Source organism: Bos indicus x Bos taurus, chromosome 23 (assembly GCF_003369695.1).
Source record: "Bos indicus x Bos taurus breed Angus x Brahman F1 hybrid chromosome 23, Bos_hybrid_MaternalHap_v2.0, whole genome shotgun sequence".
NCBI classification, from domain to species: domain Eukaryota; kingdom Metazoa; phylum Chordata; class Mammalia; order Artiodactyla; family Bovidae; genus Bos; species Bos indicus x Bos taurus.
The window spans coordinates 17,922,864-17,936,068 of NC_040098.1; the positions used below are offsets into that span (position 1 = coordinate 17,922,864).

The 13,205-nt window shown below is 55.7% G+C and overlaps 1 protein-coding gene and 1 long non-coding RNA gene across 3 annotated transcripts in view; one reads left to right on the top strand and one right to left on the bottom strand.

Moving 5' to 3' along the window:
* Positions 1-13,205, top strand: part of TTBK1 (tau tubulin kinase 1) — a 41,876-nt gene that overhangs the window by 22,061 nt on the left and 6,610 nt on the right. Inside the window, exon 14 of one of the 2 annotated variants that reach the window (XM_027524402.1) lies at positions 1,497-1,766. The exons of the other annotated variant lie outside the window; for it this stretch is intronic. Coding sequence (XP_027380203.1) covers positions 1,497-1,766 — 270 coding nt within the window. The remainder of the gene's footprint in view (positions 1-1,496; positions 1,767-13,205) is intronic. 2 annotated transcript variants of the gene reach the window in all.
* On the bottom strand, positions 822-1,688 carry LOC113881380. The gene is made up of 2 exons (XR_003508012.1): positions 1,608-1,688; positions 822-1,130 (listed from the first exon to the last, which is right to left on the bottom strand). It is a non-coding gene; the product is annotated as an uncharacterized LOC113881380 (long non-coding RNA).

The window sequence follows — 13,205 nt, forward strand, 5'->3', positions numbered from 1 at the left end:
GGGACATAACGGCAGACTCTTGTCTGCTCGGAATGGAGCCAGCCTGCCAGGAAAGCTGGGGTGGCTTCACAGGTGTGACACTTCAGCTGGGCATGGAGGACAGGGAGGTGGCCACAAGTGGTGCCTGGCCTGAAAGGGCAGGACATGCTGGAACTAAGTCCCTTTGGCAGCTGACCAAACTCTGCCTGAGGTGCTGAACTGGAGCCGCCAACATGTGCTTTGAGAAGGGTGTGAACAATGGTGGGTGCCGCTGGCCCTTGGTATGGCCACGTGGGCCGATGGACACGTAACCCTCAGTGCAGACAGGACTAGCTCAGAAGGATACTAGACTTGGCCACAAAGAAGCAGGAGGGGAAACCATGGTGAGGCCAGTGAGTGTAAGGCAACCCACAGCATATCCTTTCTCCCCCTTTCCACGCCAGGCCCCTGGATACCCCCACTCAGTGGCCACGGGGCGCCCTCCTCCTCAGCCCTTTAGCAGCTGGCCCAGCCAGTCCTCACTGCGCCACCTAAAGCTTTGTAAACTGGCCTCGGTCCCAGGAAGAGCTTGGGGTCAGGATGGGCAAGGTCAGATGACAGCAAGTCATTGTTCCTGTCCCCACATGCCTGGGACAGAGCCCATTTTCTCTTTTCCCTCTGAGGGCATGAGAGCAGCGGGGCATGGGGTGGCCAGGTGAGGTGGCCAAGCCCTGCCGTGTCTCTCAACTTTAGACAGGGAAAAGCTGCCTGGGAGAAATGACTTCAACTGGCTCCTCCACCCCCCAATCCTCTAAACTCTTTCTTCATTCTTGAGAGTGATAAACAGCTCACATGACACAGCATTTACACCATGGCCAGTACCATTCTAAGGGCTTTGCATATTATAACACCTAATCCTCATAAGAAGAGTCTTAGGAAACCGTAGTTACTCCCATTTTACAGATGAGAAAGCTGAGGCATGAAGTAAAGTAACTTGCTTGAGGTCACCCAGGTATTAAGTGGTGGAGTTGGAATTCAAACATGTAGTTGGACTTCAGAGTCCTTCCCTTCTGCCACCTCGTCACTGAGACTCTGAGCATGGGGGCAGGGCTGTCATCGCAGAGGGCACTTAGCTGGTGTTCTCTCGACCTCATGAAGGGCGCAGAGTCCAGCTGGGGAGACAGATGGTGCACAAATGCCGATACATTTTAGAACGGTCTTTCCAGGGGGAGGGGGCAGGATTTCCCCAGCCCAGAGGGAACTCCAAACTATATAGAGCTAAGCCAGGAAGGCTTCCTGAAGAAGGTGAGTGAGCAAGGTCTCCGGGAGGAGACCATGGTGTGAGGAGGAGGCGGGGGAAGGGCGTTGGAGGCCGGAGCCTAGGTGGTGAGGCAGAACGGGAGGGTCCGGACCCTGCCCACCTGCCCGCGACGCCGGCGCCGCAGGGGCTGTCAGCGGTGGGTGGCCCCCGAGACGGAGCTGTCGATCGAGTCTGTGCCTGACACCTCTTTTCCCTCCACTCTTTTGGTCTCTTTCAGTTGGAGGAGGACAGACTCTCGGGGCACTCCCTCCCGCGGTACAGCCCCCTGCGACGACTGGCGTCCTCCGTGTTCTCCTCCTCCACGCTGGAGACCGAGCATTACCCTCACCCCGGCGGCGGCAGCTCCTCCGGTTCCCTCATTCAGCGCAGCCGCTCGGCGGAGAGCAGCCCCGTGCGGGCGCCCCACCGGCGCCACGCGCCCCTGGCCGCCGGCAACCACAGACTCGTGCCCTCGGTGCTCCGCATCTCGCGGTCACAGCTGCAGCAGGTGTGGGCCCGCTTCACCCACAAGACCTAGGCTGGGCCCCCCCCCTCCTGGAGGGGGCAGGTGGGGGGGGTCGGTGGGGAGCAGGCAGAGACGTGGTTCCTTCCCAGGACGCAATAATCACACACTCACACACCCCGACCCTCCCTGTCATGCAATACAGCCCCTATAACGTTGGCCCAAGGTACTGTAACCCCCCACCCCTCACCCCCTCCATCGACTCCCTCTGCTTGGTGCCAGCCAAATGGTGCAGGGAGGGGTGGGGCTGTTGGTGCAGTTTCTGGGACAGGACAGGGGCTCTGGGCTGGAGCCACCAGTGGGTCCAGAGTCCGGTGGAAACTAAGGTGTCAGGGAGAGGCGTGCTGGGTCAGAGTCAGTCTGGGAGGGCGCTTATTCTGTTTAATCTGTGATCTCTTGGCATGGCTGGGCATGGTCCACTCTTGGGGAGGGGATGCCGGGAGACGGTCCCTTTTGGTGCGCTGTGTGTCTGTCTCTCTGGGCAGGGCGAGGTGTGTGGCCCAGTGTATGGCCAGCCAGCTTTGGGGTTTGGTGGGAAAGTGCCTCTGTACTCAGTGACGTGGGAGGAAGTGGCCCTGTGACTCAGTGAGCCCTTCCCAGGCCACGGTCACGGAGGACAATGCCCTGCCCTCCTGCATCTCAACCCAGGAGTCCTGGAGCTCAGCCCACTGTAGGCTGCCCCTCCCCTGGGGCATATGTTGCCTGGCCCAGCTCCTTAGGAGCTGGGGAGGGACGCACAGGGAGGGGTCTGGGGTCTGCCCCTCAAAGCAAGCTGGGGCCTCGGGGTGATGGGCCCTGCCTAGTAGTAGTGGCAGAGAGGGTGGTTGTTAAGGATGTGAGAACTGTGAGCTCAGAACAAATTCCAGACAGCAGCAGTCCCACCAATGCCCCTCTTAGAGGGTGACTCCTTCCAGTGGGTGCTCAGCCAAGCTTTTTGGTCCCTAGGGGCTTTGGTGAAGACTGAACACTGGGTAGGCTGATCAGAGGGGGATCAGGAGATGGGAGGGGGATCAGGATGCCAGATTGCGCTTTCTGCCTGTTTCTCAGCACCCAGCCTGTCACTGCAGGGACCCCAAGGTCCTCTGTCTTCACTCCGGCTCATGTCATCCAGCACCTCTGTTCCCCTGGGGAGTGGGGCAGTGGTGAAGATGGATCTAGGAAGGGCAGGGCCAGTACAGGAAGGGAAGGAGAGGAGGAGGCCTGAAGGCCTGCAAAGTGTTTATTGCAGTAAGGTTGCCTCTGTGTGTGTGCTTTGTGCTGGTACACTTATGAGCATGAGTGTGGTTATGTATGAGAATGTGTGCATGTGGCAGGGTTGCCATGGATAGATGCTCAGGCTGTGCACTGCACAATTCTAGGGAGTGCCAGTTTCATAGCCCCTGATGTGAATGGCACCCACTGAAGTTGCCCAGTGCTGCAGTTCTGTGCAGGTGGGTGTGTATGAGTGTGAGTGTGTGTGTGTCTCTTAGGGAATCAGAAAGATGTTTGTGTAATCCTTGGTAGTTCCCTATGTACCTACTATCATCCTGGCTCCTGTTTCTCCTTCCTTCTTCACTTGATGTCTGCTTTCCTCCCAACTCATCTCCCTTCATCTCCTGTCTCTGGTTCCAGCAGAGGCCTCAGGGCCCCTGCCTCAACCTAAGGGTGCCACAGTCAGTGAACAGTGCCCTGAGCCAAACTGTTATCATAGGTGGCTCACCCATGTGAGCCAAGCCCATACCCACCTCACTCCTTTCTCCAAAAGGATAGCTTAAGGGTAGCTGGGCCACGAGCACCCTCCCCGTTTGGGAATGGAAGCCAAACTGGGACCCACCGCCATCCTGACTGCTCATTTTTGAACCTCCTCAGGTCCAAGACTCTGTTGCCCTCTGGGCTGTTTTGGGTGGCTCTGCGCCCTGTGATGGCAGAAGGCAGAGGAGGGGTCAGGGTAGACCCTTCAAGAAAAGAGAAAAATCAAAGCACAAAGTTGGGGGGTGGGATGGCCAGTAGCCCTACTCCCAGCCTTCTGGCACTGCCTGCCTCCCTCCTCGCTCTCCTCTGGCCCTCTTTCCATGCTCTCTTGCGGGCGGCAAGCAGCAGGGGCTAAAATGAAGGGGAGTCTGTCCACCAGCCACTCCACAATCAGCAGCAGTTGGGGGCAGGGCCCCCGCTGTCTGGGATGAGATGAAACCAAGCCCTCTGTTATCCGGCATTTCCTTCCAGAGGGTTCTACTACCTGACCCTGAGCACAGCTCCCACACCATGACCAGAGCCCTGCGGTACTCTAAGATCCCAAAGTGCCTTGTGACCTATCAAAGATGACGGCACTAGCTTCAGCCTTGATTTAGCATCAGACATGTATTAGGGCTTCCCTGGTGGCTCAGCTGGTAAAGAATCCGCCTGCAATGCAGGAGACCTAGGTTCAATCCCTGGGTTGGGAAGATCCCCTGGCGAAGGGAAAGGCTACCCACTCCAGTATTCTGGCTTGGAGAATTCCATGGACTGTACAGTCCATGGGGGCACAAAGAGTCGGACACAACTGAGCGACTTTCACTTTCACTTCTTCAGTGTTTCCAAAGGTTTTGGAGGTGGGGAATCCTGTTTAGCATTCCCAAAGTAGCTGAATTTTTCAAACACACACACCCCAGAACTGACTATTGTGGGAAAGAGTGTGTCCTTTAAAGATCATGACTCAAAACATTTTGTCCTCTGCGGGACATCTTTTTATATGCCCTCCGTAGTGGAGGAGAAACTGTCTTATAAGCCATAAAGCTCTGAGCTAACCAGAAGTGGTCTTAAGACCAGGAAGTGGTCTTGATATTATTACCTTTTGAGGGTAGCTCTGACTTTTGGAACATCTAAGGCTATTTGAAGCCACGTGTGCTGAAGTAAGTTCATGTGAAGCTCAGCAGACCCCCATGTGGTTTGGAATCCAGTTGCTTGTCTCTGGGTCCTGGGCTGGGCAGGGAAGCTGTGAGCCCAGAGTGTTGTCAAGCTTTTTTCTTAAGGGTTTCCCAAGGAAGATGCCAGAGTGTTTCAAGAAAAGATATCCTGCCTGGGGCAAACGCATAGCCTCCCTGAGGTCAGCTTTGAAAAGGAACAGCACTCTTTACGTATTAGAAGATGCTATTTTTGTACTTTAAAGCCACACCCTGCATGTAGTGGTGGCTTCCAATTATTAATTAATTTATTTTATTTAACAGTCACTGGCACACAGAGCTTATCATGTGCCAGGCAGTGATCTAAGCACTTTACAAAAATAACTCATTTAATCCTAATAGCCTAGGAAGTAGATCCCAGTATTATCTGCATTAAATGGATTAATCAGAATATCTAATTTACAAAAGCATATTAAAACCCCCCGCCAATGCCGAATAACTGAGGACTTGTTTGATAGGAGTTTTAAAGTGTTTCAGTCTGTGTTATGGTCTGTTTATTATTTACTGTCCTTACTGGTTGGCCCCTCCTTGCTCTATTGAGGAAGAAGGAAGTTATCTATGAATCAGACTCTCCTTCCTTCTCCATCCCACTGGGCATGGGATGGAGTTGGGGGTGGATGGGTGGTCACTCCAGAGTTCTGGGGTTGGTTGAAATGGCTGGACCCTGTCTCTCCAGAGACCCCCCAACCTCTCAGTCCCACATGGCCCCAAGCATGCCCATAGCAGCTCTGGGGATTAGGTGGGTGGAGTAAGAGTTCCAGCGAGAAAGCAGGTGCTTAAAACCCTGTCCTCAGTGGCATCGGTGGGATCCCTAGGGTCAAGCTCACAGGCAGGGCAGATACTGGCATCCATACCACTGACCATGGAGATTTGAGATGAGTGTCACCAACTCATCTCAACTCACATCAATAGGAGCCAAGCAGTGTCAGGGAGAGGGCACTTGTGGAGACTGTGGTAAACAAAGGGACCCCCACCATCCTCAGCTCAACCAACTGTTGCCAGTATCTTCCACCTTTAATGTGAAATCTATTTTTAAATATTGGCATCTAATTTTTTAAAAAACAACTTTTTAAAGAAAAACCACTGTGTGAACTAAACAAAATTGGTTTACAAGCAGAGACCCTGAACTCAGTTTGCAACCTCTCTGAGCAAACTCTCTGAGCCTGAGGATCCCCCTACCCCCGTCTATCCAAAACTGTAAGCATTCAAATGGGGACAGTGTTCTTCCCCAGGAACACAAACTGGGTGGCCTTCTTAAGAACAGGCAGCTCACGACCAGTGGGGATGTGTGGTGTGTGCTGTGTGTACATGTCAGTGAGCTCTTGGTGTGTATGCCTAAGTGTGTGTGTGGGCCAGTGGGTTTGTTCATGTTAAGTGGGGTCCTCCTCAAAGGACCAGTATTTTCTCTGTAAGACAGGATCCTAGGATCCTGTCACTGGAAAAATGCACTAGTAAATTCCCGGTAATGAATAGACACCCCCACCCACTTAAGGCAGCTTGGGTCACAGCAATAACCAGTCAATACTCACCACAACCTCTAGCATCCCAATCCCAGCCATCTCCTTTGCAATTCCAGTTGTGGGGAAAAAAGGAATGGCCCTGCCCAGCATAAGGAGGAAATGGTGGAATCTCTGAGCCATGCTGGTACATTAACCCTTGCTCCCCCAGCCAGGAGGGGCAGGTCCCTTCAATCCCAGGAAAACCTGTGTTCCTCTTTGTGGGGAGTCCCAGGACCCTCCTTTGCTATTTCTCCTCTGCCCTCTTTAGGTCCCCTTTTCTGGGGAGGGGTGGTGCTGTCTTCCCAGGCAGTGGTTGGGAGGTCTGGGCCACTGGGTGAGCAGAGGAGCCGTGGCAGTGTGTCTAATTGGGTGATCAGAGAGGACCATGCATAGGTAGGCTCTGGGGGTCACTGGCTATGGAAGCATAGAGAATGCGATATCCCCTGCTCGGGTTGATTTGGTACCTGAGGATGGAGGCATAGACCTCTAAGGAAAGCCTGAACACCACCCCACCCAACTCCCAAATTCCACTGGATTCCACCCCATAGGGCAGGAATCAGCCCACCCCCATGGGCAGTCCTTGGTAACAAGGAGCGTGGCAGATCACTCTCCTTAAGTTGGGGGGCATGTCCCCAAAGTTTGCATTATTCCTATTAGGGACAGAGGTGACCCCAGGACTGGTGGGGTCAGCCTCTGAAAATTTTAAAGCATCCTTCTCCCTAAGGGAGAGGCTCCTAGACTGAGGACAACAACCCTCAAACATCCCCAATGGTTTCCCCCACCACCCAGTGGGCTTCCCAGTTTAGGGAGCCCCTGGGCCTGAACGGCGACCCCAGCCCTCAAGGGAAGAGTTGAGAAGCCGTGGGGAGGAGGGTCAGTGAAGCCCAAAGGACTATGGAAACCTTCCGAGACCTCCGCTTCCACTTGGTTCCGCCGTGCGTCCCACCACCTACTCTCCCTTTTACCCGCACAGGCTGTCAGGGTGCGGGGTCTGGGGTTCACCTTGCCACGACTAACAGGCTCTCTCTCTGCTACACACACACACCCCCTACACACACACACACCCCCTACACATGAAGTAGCTGCGCGCACACTTCATGCACTCTCCGGACAGCAGACTAGCGGCCCGGCCCGGGAGAGCGCGAGGATCGTGTTTCCGGGCCCCTCTGGCAGGTTTATCACTGTATTGGGACCCCCATCCCCTACATTCCCTTTTGTCCCCGCCCCCGCGGCCGTTGCACCACGAATGTACGTTCCAGTCTTTTTAACTAGCTGCTACGCGGCGTCAACAGGCGACCGCCCGGCCTCCGAGTCCCCCAGCTCGAGCCACGCCGCTCACGTCGCCAGAGTAATCCTCCTGGGCGCCCCCGGGCGTCAGCCTCTGCTTCCCCTCCCCGCCGAGCTGCCTGCTGCTAAAGTCCTTCCCGGGTTCTCGCCCCACAGCCGCCCGCCGCCTCCCGCCCCGCCGCGCGCTAAGGTTGAGTTGGCTCCCCTCCGCCGGCTCTGGGCCGCCGGGTCCCCGGCCCGGGGTGGAGCGGGACGGGTGTGAAGGCTCGCCCTTCCGTGCTCCAGGGCAGGGTGCTGACTAGGGCTGGGAGAGGGAGCTGGCCAATTCCGGGCTTCAAAAGCCCGGGTCGCCCACACCGGATTCCTGTTACCTCACCGCCTACAGGGCTGCCCCTACCCCTCCCTGCCCCAAATAAATTGGCCTTGCAATTGGATGCCAAAGAGCCCAGAGTTGAGGGGGAGCCAAGCTTTGAGCCTAGGTCTCTCAGAGCCACCCAACACCCCCCCCCTTTTGGCCCCAGCCCCAGCCTCCGTGTCTCCTGCCCCACCCAACTTACACCACAGAGGGCCCTGGGGGTCCCCAAACATGCCCCCACTTCCAGCTCTTCTCTCTCCCCATCCCCGCAAATAAAACTCAGGGACCAACATCTGCTTCCTTTGCACTTGCTCCGTCGACTCCTTCCCCACCCCCACCCCCAGCCACTTGGAGGGGCTTCGGTGGGAGAGGAGTGGGGTTCTGGGCCCTTGTGGCCATCAGTATTGAATGAGGAGAGGGCTGGCCCCTGCCCCGCTGGGAGGTTTGTCTGGTGGGATGGGGAAGCTCGCCGAGGGCCCAGCGCAGCCTTTTCCCTCCAGGGGCCCGAGGAGCCCCCTCCCGGCATCGGGAGGCAGGGATGGGAAGGGGGTTGGCGAGAGGATCCTCCTGGAGGTCCCGAATCCCAGCCTGTTTATTCCTGGGCCTCCCCATCCCATCATAACTCCCCGCCCCCCATTTTGTACTGCAATAATACTGTACTATAAGCTTGCACTATTTCCCGACCCTGGCCAGCCATAAGCATGCACGAAAAACTTCAAAACCACACACGCGCGAAGATGGGACGCTTTTTTTTTTTCCTTTCTCTCTCTCCGGGGTGTGTCCTCAGTGTACAGAGTGGCGTCAGGGCCCCCCCACCCTCCAGGGCCCAGGTAGAAGAGCATGCACTGAGCCCCTGCCCCTAGACTGCGAGTACTGTACAAATCCAACACTTGAAACCGACACGCACACGCGCGGCGCCGCCGGGGTTGGGGGGAGGGGGTAGGACACGGACTCTGCACCCCCGCGCACACGGCCACGCAGGGCGGGGGTGGGGGGCGCCCCGCCGTCAGGTGTCGCTGTGCAAGGGATCTTGTGCCTTTTAAAGTCCCTGTATGTTAATGCAGACAATCCGGAGAGCTTGTGTACTACCAAATTCTGATTAAAGACGCCTTCCAGGAACCTGCGCCTCGCCTGCTTTCTTTCCTCCTCCTCCTTTCTAACCCACCACTTCTGGGGTCGCAGGACTGCGCAGAGGCCAGGGGCTAGTCTTTTGCTGAATCAGAGATGGGGTGGTGGATGGGGGATGGCAAATTTCAGATCAGTGGATCCAGCCCCACTCCTACGTTAGCCAGCAGCTAAGACAGGCCAAAGTGGGGAGAGGGAGGGGACCCTAGGAAGTTTCAACCTAGTTGGACTTGAGCAACACTTAACTGCTGTGGCTGGCTGGCGGTCTTCTTTCATCCCGAGGAGGGCTTTGCGGGTGGACTCTGGTCTCTGGCCTGACTGGAAATGGCCAGCTTGCTGGAGGGGGGATGGGGAGCCGGAAGGTGATAATCAGTTGTCGGTGGATCAGACAATTATGGCCAAGTGTGCGGTGGGGGTGGGAAGCCAGAATAGCAGAGAATCCTGTGAGGAGACCTCAGGGAGCCTTCTCCTGCTCCCTGTCCCCTGCCCTGATGGCGGGATCTGAAGGAACCCCGGCCTGGGGGAGAATGGTCTGTTGAGGGGAATCAGTGAGAGATTGGATTGTGCAGAACCCAGGGAACTCAGGGCTAGAATGCCTGTTGAGGGAGAACTAGGTCAAGGAGAGGGTGGACCCAAAGAAGAGGGTCGCAGAGACTGTAGAGATTGCAGAGAGAGGGAGTCAAAGGGGAAGGGGGCTCACCGTCTCACTGTCCCCCACCCCACCCCCACAGGCCTGCAGCCATAGCGCCAAAAGAGGAAGATACTAATATGTTTCCCCTTGGGGCCTAAAGCAAGTGTGGTGGTGAGAAAGGGCAAGCTACAGCTGCGTTTTTTGACCCCCCAGGGCACTGAGAGGTCTTTGCCCTGGGGCAGCCGGGGCGGGCACTGAGATCTGGGGTCAAGTGTATGAGGATCTGTAGAGACTTAGGGTAGCAGCTGTCTTCCCAGGTCATCTTACCCCTTTCACCCAGATGACTGCCATGGGCCAGGGTGCCAGGTGTGGGTGGCACCCCTGGATGGGGGGTGAAGAGCAGAGGGAGGGCTCTTGGCCTGGCAGATGTGGTTTGAGTGTAGAGACCCAGAGAGATGGGCAAAGACTCTGGGAAAGGTAGAGTCCAGCAGAGGAGGTACCCTGCTGACCTCTCATCTCTGTCAGTCTAGGCGGTTATGGCAATGGGAGTGGGGGTTCCTGTGGCGGGGGCGAGGAGGTATGTGCTGGGCAGCTGCTCTGGGGCTGGGGGGCACTGCTGTGAGAGGCACAAAGCCCTCCCCACTGGGCAGTGGCGGGGGTGTCGGAGCTCATAGTCCTCTTGTCCCCGGGCAGCCCGCCTTCTTTGACCTTGGGACTGTGGACTGATGAGTCTGGGCTTGGCCTGGGTCCAGGTCAGAGAGTTGCTCAATGGGTGCTGTGTGCGGATGGGGGTGTGGGGAGTAACCTGTCTCCAGTGTCAATAGTAGGGGAGTCAAGGCTGAGGAGAGCCTGGTTTTGCTGGCGGCAGGGTCAGTTTGGAGTCTGGTCCGTCTGCCTCTGTTCACTTTTCCGGCTGACTGGAGTAAACATGGACTTGGGCTGAGCTCTGAAGCTGACAAGGCCACATGCCTCTGCTCGGGGCTCAGCGGACAAAGGGGGAGGGCTGAGGCTTTCATTCTCTGCCTCCCCTCCTCCCACACCCTCACCACATCTGCCTTTGGCCCAACTCCATCCGAGTCACCAGGGAGCTGTGAAACAGATTTCTGGGCCTATCTCTGACCTAGCAGAATCTGCGGAGTAGGACTTAGGGCTCTGTATTTTTAAAAAGCATCCCCAAATACCGCTATGCCAAGCAGGCTGGAGAACCATAGAAAGCAAATTGAAGTCATACCATGTTCCTGCCCTGAGAAGGGAGCAGGAAGGTGTGGGCTGCCCCGGACGCTGGCTTCCCCTTGCTGACAGCCAGCACTGTCTCTTCCCTCTGAGGCAGAACAGGGGAGTGTCGCTGCTGTGCCCCTCCCGTGGTGTCCTCAGGCCTGGAGGGCCAAGCACACAGGGGCTGCCCAGGGATCGCTGGCTGATTGAAAGGGCACAGGATCACCCGGGTGAACAGGTGAATACTCACTGGACTTAGGCATCCAGGAGAGGCCAGAAAGGGTGAGGGAGGGCTTCCTGCTCTCGAGGAGGAGGAGGGGTGCCTCCAGGCCTGGTGCTCCCCAAGTTGGAGCCAGATGGGAAGGGGCTCTGAAACAGAAAACCAAGCATGCCCAGGCCAGGGTGACCCTTAGGGTAAATCTGTGTCTTCTCTGAGGTTCACGGCTCTGCTGAAGGGCAGAGGGTCCTGAGTTTCGCCACTTGGGATGGTGAGAGGCCACTAAGGCAGTGGAAAGAATTCTGAGTTCTGGGCTGGCCTGACTGGTGTGCCTCTGTGACTCAGGCCTATTGATGCCTCTCTCTAGGCCTCAGTTTCCTAGTCTGATATTATCAGTGATGCCTGATTTCCAGTGGGGATCCCTCATCCCTCCCATGTAATGGAAGGGGAGGGCTTTGAGACGGAAGGGGAGAGGATTCCACCTATGAGCATCTAACGTGGGCACTGTGAGCAGAGGATCCATCCTTTGGATGGGGCTTTTCCAGAGAGATCCAAGAACTGGCCAGATGGCAGGGGCAAAGATCGTTCTAACAGGGATGCCCAAAGAGTCAGAGATGGGCAGGAAAATAGGCTGAGATTCTGCTGAGAAAGAGTGGTTTGGTGGGGTTGAAGGGTACCCCTGCTGAGTAGGATGTATCTGATACTGGGTGGGTGGGTTCTGAGCCAGACAGGAGAAACACATAATCAGAACACACTCTGGAGTGTGCTGGGGTCCTGTCTGATGTCTGACACTATCTTGTCTTGCACGAGGAAGGTTATGACAGTTAAGGAGGGGAGAAGTCACAGCCTTGAGCAAAATCTTGGCCTTGTGGATTCCTTCTCCTCCACCTGCCTATGGGTTGAGCAAAGAGACCTCAGCTGGAGAGCCTCTTCTTTCCCTGCCTCCATAGGTATGGCATCCAGGAGTTTCTGGGATTGAGGAGGGAGGTAATGATCTTCAAACTAGGGTAAGCCAGAGCAGGGGGTAGGAGGCGGCGGTGGGATGGGGTTGAGAGGGAGCTAACATTTATCAATCCACTGCTATAAGCCAGATCCACTGCTTATATGACCTTGTTTCTGGTCACAGCCTTTGTGGAGTATGTATTATCCCCATCTCACTTCCTAATCTAGAGACTGCACACTCCATGAAAACAAGGACCAGGTCTGTCTTGTTGATCCACAAATTTACAGCCTCTAACACAGTGACCAAGACAATAGACATTCAAGGACTTTACACATGTATGCATGAATGCAAAACCCTTAGGAGGCTCACCATTTATCAGGAGAGAGAACCATGTAAAGGTGTGCCTGTGAAATAGAGGGTGGAAAGTTCTGTGAAGGAGGGATGTGGGAAAATAAGGAGAGTGGTGAAGTCTGCTTGGTGGGTGGACAAAAGGATTTTGGGCAAATGAGCTGTTTGAGCTGGGTGCTGGAAGAAGACGAGGAATTTGTTATGTCAGTAGAGAGAGAGGGATGGACCCCTGGGCAGAGGAAGCTGCCTAGGGAAGGATCAGAAGTACGAGAAAACTGCATTTTGAGAGCTGCTGGAATGTAAGCAGGGGAGCAAAGTGAGGTTGGAGCAGAAGGTAGGAGCCAGATCATGGGCTGGGCTGGGGTGGGGTGAGGTAGGGAGAGGTGGGGAGGAGTGAGGATGCTCATATGCCAAGCCAAGGATTGGGACTATCTCCAGAGGGCTGTGGGGCCCACCATAGGTTTCTGCAGGTTTGAAACAAGGGGAAATGAGATCCGATTTAAGTTTCAGGAAGATCACTTGGGCAGCTGTAGGAAGAACGGATGAGCAATGTAGAATGGAAAAAAAAAAAAAAATCAGGCCCGTGGCTGGGGAACCACCAGGCAGGACAGGGCTGTGCCCATGGGGATAGGACAGCAGACACAGATGTTCAAGAGGAATGCCTGGCAGGACTCCCTGAGAGTCTGGATGGCCCCTGAAGGTGTTGGAGCCCATCCAGGGCTTTGGGTCTGCAAGGGCTGTGTTTCAGAAAACAGAAGCCCTGTGTGTTCAAAAGGCTAACAATGTCAGTACCATCCCCCCAGGAACAAAGCCATGTCAGCCCTGATGGGGCCTGGTGCTGTGTGGGTGCCCAGGGATGTGTGTGATTGACAAGGGTGGAGCTAGA